This window comes from Labrus bergylta, chromosome 8, assembly GCF_963930695.1.
Source record: "Labrus bergylta chromosome 8, fLabBer1.1, whole genome shotgun sequence".
Lineage (NCBI taxonomy): Eukaryota > Metazoa > Chordata > Actinopteri > Labriformes > Labridae > Labrus > Labrus bergylta.
Window position 1 is genome coordinate 18,538,443 of NC_089202.1, and position 9,902 is coordinate 18,548,344.

At 38.9% G+C, this 9,902-nt stretch overlaps 1 protein-coding gene across 1 annotated transcript; it reads left to right on the forward strand.

Annotated features, from left to right (window-relative positions):
• Nucleotides 1-98: 98 nt before the first annotated feature.
• vsig10l (V-set and immunoglobulin domain containing 10 like) lies at nt 99-8,685 on the forward strand. The gene is made up of 12 exons (XM_020633499.3): nt 99-1,160; nt 1,499-1,822; nt 2,816-3,085; nt 3,173-3,433; nt 3,965-4,210; nt 4,317-4,595; nt 5,452-5,544; nt 6,221-6,445; nt 6,905-7,024; nt 7,378-7,418; nt 8,197-8,283; nt 8,370-8,685. Exons 1-12 carry the CDS (start codon nt 1,088-1,090, stop codon nt 8,442-8,444), a joined length of 2,094 nt encoding a protein of 697 aa, XP_020489155.3. The 5' UTR covers nt 99-1,087; the 3' UTR covers nt 8,445-8,685.
• Nucleotides 8,686-9,902: the final 1,217 nt, after the last annotated feature.

Below are 9,902 nucleotides of genomic sequence, written 5' to 3' on the forward strand. Positions count from 1 at the left end.
GTTTAAATAGAACTGTTCACCAATACTCAGGGTCTGCAGTTTGTGCTGAGTGGCTTTGCACTAATCTGAGGGAATGTTTTAACACTTACTCTGTGAAATATATAACTGAAAAAAACTTGTGATTGAGCAACATCTTTCAAAAACAAACCAGGAGACAACCGTTATGAAAATGACACCCCACAGTGTGCAATCCTCAATATAAGCATAAAGAAATTCAGTATCTTTAATGACAATTTGACTCATCATTATAAGATGTTTTGTCTTGTCCTGCGTCTTTTCTCATCGTCTAGTTCAGTAGAGGTCTTTTTTTAGATTAATTACAGCATCTTTAATGCTGTTTAGAACTTATCATCTATCTGCCCTATTTTTAAAGTAATTGAGACGAACGGTTTGATTTTGGATTTTTTTTTAAATTACTCCTAGATACAACCAAATTCAATCGTATTGTAAAAAGAAGGGTACAATAATACACTTTGTTTTAAACGTAATTTTATTTTTAGATTACAGACCACACACACTGTTGTACTAATTTACTATATAATTAGTTTCAAAGTATTTTGTTTTATTAATATGATACCCTTCAGGTTACCTTGGTGAATAAATCCATGAAGGACAAAACAAGGACACCCTGTTGGTGAGCTGACCAGGATCTTTCAACACACCTCATGGCGTGTTTATTTTTAAGTTATTTACAAGTCAAACTTTTTTATTCATCAGTGATTCAATTTAAATAAATAAAAACTCCTTCATTTAAAATAGAAAACATTTAAAACGGTTTTATGTTTGCCTCTTTACCTGCACCTGAAAAGCGGGGAGGGGAGGGGCGTGGCCTCACGCGCACAATCAAGGCTTTCAGTCGGCACAGGTGAGCTACTCACGAGCCCTGCTGACAGTTCGAGATCGAGAGCGAATAGGTGGACACACACACACACACACACACACACACACACACACACACAGTCACTTCTGTTGAAGACGCCAGAGGACATTTCTTCGGTTGTTTTTAACTGGAAATAAAGTCAATCAGAAGGCTCTTTCAGGAGCTCGCGAACTCAATTCTTCACGTCTGGCTCGTTGTCTCACTAAAATGACGAAGGTGGATAAAACCAAGAGATTTAGCGAAGTTTTTCTGTTCCTTTTATTGAGCTGCACTTTTCAAGGTAAGATACAAACTAACTTTACGTTTTTAATTTATGAGCGAAACGTTTATTATCCCAAACCATTTAGGCTAATTAAAACAAATAACGTCATAGCCTAGAAAACATCTGAGTAAAACATTAAATATATAATATTTAATTTGTCCTTTTCATGGATGTACATTGAAGCATGGTAATTCTGTATGTTTGTTCTTATTTTGATAGCAACATGTGAGAATATCATATTTGCCTGTCCCATATCTTCCTATGTCCATTTATTGCATAAACTGTTAAGAAAATTGTCTCCCTACAGGCTTGTCAAGGATTTAGAGAAGTAAGACTTTTTGTCTCCACCCTGACAGGTACTCACTGTGAGCTGGTGCTCTCTCCCACTGGTCATACTGTGGTGAATGCTGAAGTTGGGAGAAATGTGACTCTGGCTGTGTCCTTCAGTGGTGCCACTGACCCTGTAGTTGCCTGGTTCATGAAGGATGTACCTGTCATCACATGGACTTTTGGCTCTTCTCCCATAATTGCTGAAAACAAAACGAACGTGCTGAGGCTCGAGCCAAATGGATCTCTGACATTTGTAAATGTGCCACTTGAATTTAGCAGTAACTATACTTTTGAAATCACAAAGGCTGGACTTAAACAAGTCTCGACAACTTTCACTCTTAATGTATTTGGTGAGTATACAAGTGAGCTTTTAGTTTGGAGGTTTGCTGTTTTGAGGTTTGGATTTAATGGCTCATTTAACCTGTCAATGTTGCCTCCATCTCACCATTAAACACATTTTTTATATTCTTTTGCTCCGTTGTTCAGATTTCTGTTCCCCAAAATGGAAAACATTGACTGGATTAGGCATCGATTGGGACCGTACATACTCTGTAAAGTCTAGGTCCAGAGTTGTGAGTTTGAAAAGTGTTTTAGTGAAGACAAGACACCTCTCTGGGCTGGAGTTAAGTTGTAGTTGGGCAAAAAGCAAGTTAAAGGGTCACAAAAAAGTGTTTAAAATGCAGATCAGAAAGTCAAGAGGCAAGCCTCACATGTAGTGCAAATACAGTTCAAGTAACTTCACTTAAATTCTGGTGTACTAGTTAATATGTAAATGATGTGAGATATATTCTAGGGAAGCAGTAGGATCATTTCCTATTCAGAGCACATACAGGTTTCTAGATTATTCAGGATCATAGATACTCTATCCACTGGAGGAAAATTTGGCCGTTGGTGTTGTTTTCAGAACATAAGCATCAAGAAAAGTAGGAATTATGCTTGATCAAGTTTTCCTCTGCAGTCCTGGGCTGCTTATAAGTGGTCACTGCGGCACTGTGTAGTGGCCAGAAAAGGCAAATTGCTTGATTACTGTATGTGTACCTGTATCAGTTCAATCATGGCCTAAATGTGGTATCAAGTATTGGTGACATAAGTAAGTGAGAAGCAGAGAGCATTGCTATTTAAGACTAGCAAAATATCATTATATTCACTGCCAGTGCTGTTTTTTTTTTTTTTTGTTGGTTACACTGAATTGCCCAATGTTCAAATCTAGGAATGTGGAAGGAAAGTGTGCTATCAATTCATTTTAACTTTCCAGAAAGAGATATATTCAAGTGCCTTTCTTTTAACCAAATCAGTTCTTCATCCCCCTCTTCCACCATCATCTCACCTTTTCTCTCTCACAGAAATCATCCAGAATGTGACTCTGAGATCAGAGCCAGATTTGGTCATAGAGGGGACTGACCGCTTCATGCTGGAGTACAGCATGTCCCAAGGAGTGGTCCAGCAACAGACGTGGTTCTACAACGGCAGGGAGATACAAACCAACTCAAACAACTCAAAAGACAAGAGTCTTGTGATCCTTAGGCCGACCCGCAGCGACACTGGACAGTACTCTGTGTTTCTGACAAACCCTTTTGGGAGTGTGACAACATACATGAATGTCACTGTGCTGTGTAAGTCTGAACTTTGATTGAAAACCTTTGTTTGTTTCCCTTTCTTCTCCTGAAACTCTCCTGTCTCTTCTTGGTTGTCTGTTATAGATGGACCAGAAGATCCCAAAATTCAGGCACGCCCTGCTCAGCCTTTCTACGTATCAGGAGACTCTCTGCTCCTCTCCTGTTTGGGGGAGGGGTCCCCTAAGCCATCTATTGAGTGGATCTTTGGTGGTCAGAACATTTCGCGCTCAGCAATCCTAAATCTTACAAATGTAAAGACCGGTCAAGGAGGCGACTATACATGCATGTTGCTCAATGAGCTGACTAAAAATCAGAGCCAAATAAGCTTTACGTTAGACGTTTACGGTAAGTGAAAAGAATGAGTTTTCATTTTGTTTTTAGGCGTGTAGGTTATGTCAAGCTGTTCTTAATGAGATCTCTACTTCTATAGAAATGTTTGTTAATCAGCCAGAAAACTACTAAAAACAATATATCTTGTTTTATCTAATGCATTTTTTTAAAGGGATTATTTGAAATATAAACTGTTTCAGAGTTAGCGTAAAGCTAATTTTTTTTATCAGCAGTCACTTGGTTACAACAGGAAGAACAAAATACAGATTAACAACTGTAAAACAAATAGGTCTACTTTCAATAATTTAAATTGATAAATAAAATCTTTACCACCTTTGCAAACTTTCTATAAATGGGTTAAAGGAAAGTACAGCACTAAAATCAGACCAGTCCAGAATAGCCCTGAAAAGGTTTAAATTTTGCAACATAAGTGACTCTGATCTCACCTGTTTGGATAGTATATATCAAAACAGAGCCATATAGGAATAATTGTGCCTGCTGTGTGGTTCACTTTAATTATGTCTGACCAATCTTGTGTTTGGACAGAGAGGCCATCAGAGAACCCGCTTTGCTCTGTGCAGTCCGTGAATAATAACGTCGACTTGCAGTACCACTGTCAGTGGTCTGGGGGAACCCCTCAGGCACGGCTTTTTTTCCCAGAGCTTGACAACAGCAAAAGTGGATTAGGAAACTTAAGTCTGACTGTCAATGCTTCAGAAAACCTTGACGGGAGAACTTTCATGTGCTTGACTGAGCACCCAATTGAAAAGAATAAATGCAACATTACTGCAAGTAAGTTCCAGATTATTTCATGAATTTTGTGAAAAAACATACATTTTAAATTTAAAACTTACTAACGTCGATTGGTCAAAAACCCTAAAAGAATTTTCTTCCCTAGGTAGTCCCTTGAAGTTCCTGCCAACTGTGCAAACCACAGTCAACTTTGCAGGCAAAATAGTGGTCAGTATCCACTGCATCAGTGAGGCGTCTCCCAGCGCTGTGGTGTTGTGGTCCAGAGGCAGCGAGGCTGTCACCAACGGGACAACACACCAGATCAGCAGTGACACAACGCAGCTCCAGATTCGTGACTATAACGTCAGCAACTTCCTCCTCCAAAACTACACCTGTACATGTAAAAACCCATTGGGCGGCCAGCGGAGGGAAATCCAATTAAGAGGTATCAAACGGCTGTCATTTGAATTTATTTTGCCTTACAACATTAAGCAGCAGAGGGACTCTATCAAATGCATCCTCTAGCATTACTTTGGTTTCTCTAACTTCTTCTCTCAAACCATGGAGATCTACTTTACATTTTAAAGACAACACATATAGTGATTAGTGGGAGTTACAATTCACTTTCAACATCAAGATGTCATTTTTAGAAAAAGGAAGATCAGTTAAGGAGCCTCATTTTATCTTGGATAACTCCCACTGGCTGAAGGATCAAAATGCTGCTTTAATTAACAACATTAATGAAACATGTATTAACAGGATTGAAACTGTATTTTAATTTATTTATTTTTTTCTTTCCAACATGTATAATATATTCAAACACAAATACTCACTTGTTTTGTCTTCTTAACTGTGAGGCTGTTCTTCCCCTCATAGTGCGTCTGTAATTCTTTGACTTTGGGGATTTTGTCAGACACAACAAAACACTCTGAGATTTCACCTCGAGCTCCGAACATTAAGATGAGCATCTTTTAACATTTGCTTAATTTTTTTAAAGAATCGAGGGCTCCATTGCTCCAAAAGATGTTGTATACAACAGCCAAACATTACAGTCCTCTGATTTTTTTTTTTTGTCATCTTTTTAAATACTGTTACAATTCTGTTGCGGTCAGCCTCTAATTGTGAACACTACTAGCATTACCAGAGTAAAAGGGAAACAATGGACCCTCAGACATGGAGTTCAGTACTACCTGAGTCTACTTTTCCTCTTTAAACAAAGCTCTCCAGTCTTACGCTCACATCCCCCCCTCCCCTACCTTTTTTCTTGATCTCTCCCTCCCTCACATTCCCTCTCTTTCCAGGACCGTCCATCTCAAATTCCAATTTGTTCCCTAATCAAGATGGAACCATCCTTACGTTGACTTGGGATGTCCCGCCTTACTCCGTTGTTACAGGTAAAACAGACATTAACCAATGGAAGGAAGCTCCGCAAGCTCCAGGGAAAAAAAAAAAGGAGTGAATTTTCACAGTTATATTTATAAACACCACACAAACCCAACCGCCTGGTTTTGATTTTGTATGTTTCAGCAGCACTCCTCTGGGAACAATGCTGACACAGTGTTAAAAACAGAAACTCAACCTGGAAGATAGGGGTATAAATATTGTGTCGTGTGTAGGGTAATGAAGTTCAAAAACCTTGCTTGAGCCAGAAAGAATTGATGTTTCCAAAAATAGTGCGTGAAAATGAAAGTTCGACAGAGAGTCGTCTCTACGGCACAAACTTAAAAGTCACAGTCAGCATTCTTAATAAGACATATTAATAAAGTAGGAAAATAAATTGGTGTTTTTAAATAACACCTTCTATAGCTAATGTTGATGTTAATCCACAGTCCTGAGTCCTGCAGGAAGAGAGGTTGTAAAACGTGGCTGCTGATAACGGCTACATGTGTGAAGCCTCTTACTGAGCGAGGCCGTGTTATGGTAAACCCTAAGTTAAGGACAGAAGTTCTGTGAAATGCAAATGTCAGTTTCTGTTCAGTTTCCTCCGTCTGTCTGTAAACACTTAATCAGACAGTCCTACAACATTGATTATTGAAATCCTGATATCCAGTTCTTTTTGATTTGATAAAGGGTTTGACATCCAGATGAAAGGACCAGACCTCCAGAGCAAAAATCGTTATGACGCCCAAAGTAAAGGCAACTCAAACGGATTTCAAACAATTCAATGGAAACCCGGCTCTGCTCGGAGTGCAGACGTCTTTGACCTCAATCCAAAGTTGACCTACAGGTTTCAGGTTATCCCCAAAGCCCTCAGGACTGATGGAGAGCCTTCTGAAGTCCACAGGATTGGTCCAGGTATGTCCACATGTTATATTGTGTATTTTTCAAAAGGTTTATTTTGGGGATTTTTATTGCCTTTATTAGAGATAGAACAGGGAGAGAGAGAGGATTCAAACCTTAACAATGTCTCTCTGGCTGGTTCTGTGTTATTACAGAGCTGAGCTCCCCCAGAGAATGCACAGTCCACTCCAGCTCAGCAGCTGGGCTGTTTATGCCTTTATTTAGAGACAGGACAGTGCATAGAGTTAGAAATCGGGGGGGGGGGAGAGATAGAGAGAGAATGGGGAATGACCTGCAGGAAAGGAGCCACAGGTTGGATTCAAACACAGGTTGCCTGCTTGGAGGACTAAAGCCTCTGTACACTAGGCTACTGGCACCTCATGTTATATTATGTTTATCAGACTGCTGTATTTCTTACTTCAGGGTCAGTCATTGTGCTGGAGCAGTTACAGATCATTGACAATGTTTCTCCAGGTGAAGGGCTGAGCGGCCCGGCCATTGCTGGACTTGCCGCAGGAATCCCCTGCAGCCTCCTCTTCCTGCTCCTGCTGGCCTTCTTCATCTATCGGTGTGTCCACTATCACAAAAACAGAAGTAAGTACTGATTAAAACAATGTTCTAATATTCAGAACACTTATAGTATGACTCTTTATATATAGAGCAGGTCTACATCAAACCATTTAAGAGAGCCCAAACTTGAGAAAGTAGCATGGAGACAAACGAACAGTCAGATTGGGAGACTACCCAAAACAGGGCTAATACAGACTAACATAAACTATGTCATAAAAAGAAAGAACATAACAAGAAAAGAAATATGACTTGTATAAGAAAAAACAATATGGTTCGAGATGAATGATGAATTTGTTTAGTCAATATCTGTAGTGACAAATTCAAGTTCCATTACTTCCGCTGATAAATATTTTTACTTTTCCGTTTCTGTTTTTCAGGTCGTCAGACGAGATACCCTGTTTCCAGAGCAGTTGAAAAGGTAAGAAACAATTCACTGCCTGAATAATAAATGTTAGAAATTAGTCTGGATGGCGTCATTTCTTACAGATTAAAAACTCGAACTATGAATGCACATATTATTTAAATTTAAACACGTCAATCTATGCACCCTGCCTAATGTAAAAACCCTACCTCATGGGGCACTGTTGGCCGAGTGGTTAGGGCGTGCACCCCATGTGGAGAGGCTGTGGTCCTCGAGGCAGCCAGCCCGGGTTCTGATCTGACCTGTGGCTCCTTTCCCGCATATCGTTCCCCGCTCTCTCTGTCCCTAATTTACAACTCTATCCACTGTCCTGTCTCTCCAATGAAGGCGCAAAAAGCCCAAAAGTAAATGTAAATAAAAAAACAAAGAAAACCTACCTCGTGTATATTTATCCATCTGTCACATAACGACATATATTTTATTATCATGTCTATTTCAGCATCCTTCGCACTACCCATCACTGCATTATTTTCTGATCTAGTCTTGTACATATTAGTCTTTGTTTATTTTTTTTGTCAATATTTAATGTTATTCTTTTGTACATTGAGAGCACAGTTCACCCAAGTCAAATTCCATGTGTTGTGTAAACATACCTGGCCAATAAAGCTGATTCTGAAATTAGTAGATAGTTACATTTGAATGATATTCTGTGGAGTGTAAAAATATATATCTTCTTCATATTGCATGTAAGACACAGTTTTCCTCTATTAATAATTTTCACAATGACTCCTGCAGGACGATGGTTGTTTTTTAGCTTCTTTTTTATCACTCACAGGCAATACCAACACAAACAGATTCAACTCCTCATAACCTGCTGACAGGAGGGCTGAAGGCTCCCCCGGATTACAACCGATTTCAACAGGTAGTCTTTATCATCAAACATATCTAAGATGAAGATTACTTGTTAGTAATTTACAGCAAATGAAACGTCTTTGTGTTTTCTTCCAGGCTCCCTCTGAAAGATCAGTGGATCTCCCCTCCTTCGTCCCTCCTCCACCTGTCAGAGTTGCTACAACTGTCTAAAATGTGATTTGATGAGTGTTTTGTTTGAATAGCATTCTGTATATATTCTGTTTTATTTTAAAATGTATGAGATTGTTTCTATATTTTTACAACAATTTTAACTAGGCCTACTTACATTTTTGGTGTCATATTTAATCCTGTGGAGATGGGACACTGTTTTACTTTCCTTCATGATATACAAAGTACAACTGCCATAATTTTTGAAGAATATTTATTAATAATAAATCTAAATTCAAGCAATCCTGTAAGTGTCTTCTAGAGTTTCTCAAATCTTCTTTAAATCTGTTATCCTACTGTTCCTCTGGGTCTTTTTGGGCCTTATAGTGAAGTAGTGCACACTTTGACCTCTAGGGGGCAGTGGAGAAAACATGATGGAGTCCCCTTAAAAAAAGAGAATAATCATAAAGGGGTCCTATTGGGGGCCTTTCCAGTGGAGTAAATGGAATGCCATATGTACCATGGTGTCCTTTTCTGTGAGTCTGCTGCTTGTCTGAGCTACAGTTTTACCCTGAAGAGGTCAAAATGAACAAATTAGACTGACATGTTTTGGCTTGTGGCCTTCATCAGGGTAAAGTTACATCCTGAAATACTTAATTGCTGTACTGAAATGATTGAATGATTCCTTACACTTATATATTTTCCTGAGCATGTTATACACAAACAACAGCAACTCGTCCAGTGATGCATGGCAGTTAGAAGCACTCTGAAGCTCAGCTGTTACATAATAACATGCAAAGCGCTTCCCTTTTTCACATTGAGGAGGCCCAGAATTGGTAATCGTAATCAACAAAATGAAGATGAAGATAGTAGGCGATGCCTTTAACATTAATTATCTCAGAGGAGGATCGTTAAAGCATGTTGGCTTCAAGAACAGATCACAAACTCTGACAGGGAAAGTGTTTCAGGCACCAAAGTACTCAACATGAGCAGTGAGGCAGATGTTGCCAACTTAGGGCAGCAGATGGTGCTATTATGCAGCACTTCATACATTTGATCACATTATGATTTGGACAAGAGAATGAGACAATGGAAATTTACTTTTGTCTCTTTAGAATATTGTATATGTTATATCTGCACCTATTTTTCATGACTTTGTTCAAATGAAAAGCTGCCCCAGTATCAAAGCTTATATGTCACAGGGCTGGATACACTGTAAACTGATCATAATAATACAAGTAAATGTTAATAAGTTAATTGTGATTTCTGATTCTTTAAGAGGTTTGCGTGCATCATCTGTGAACATTAAAGTAAAAGAGGAGTTTGTTTTTCATTCCATGAAAAAGAACAAATGTAATCGTGGGTGTTCAACCTGCACTTGGAGGAAGTGATGAAAAGAGGAACCTCTCGAGCTACTTTTGTAAGATGTGAAGTAACAGATGAAGTGTTGAATATCCAGCGGATAAATAATGTTAACCTCATCAGGATATTTTTATACCTTCTTTTTTTTCTCAATGTCTA

What these genes read in the sequence shown, in the direction of transcription:
- vsig10l (XM_020633499.3), top strand. Translation starts at nt 1,088, where the DNA reads ATGACGAAGGTGGATAAAACCAAGAGATTTAGCGAAGTTTTTCTGTTC. An exon ending in TTTCACTCTTAATGTATTTG is followed by an intron (nt 1,823 to 2,815) that starts GTGAGTATACAA and finishes TCTCTCTCACAG; the next exon opens with AAATCATCCAGAATGTGACT. An exon ending in AGTCCACAGGATTGGTCCAG is followed by an intron (nt 6,446 to 6,904) that starts GTATGTCCACAT and finishes ATGTTTCTCCAG; the next exon opens with GTGAAGGGCTGAGCGGCCCG.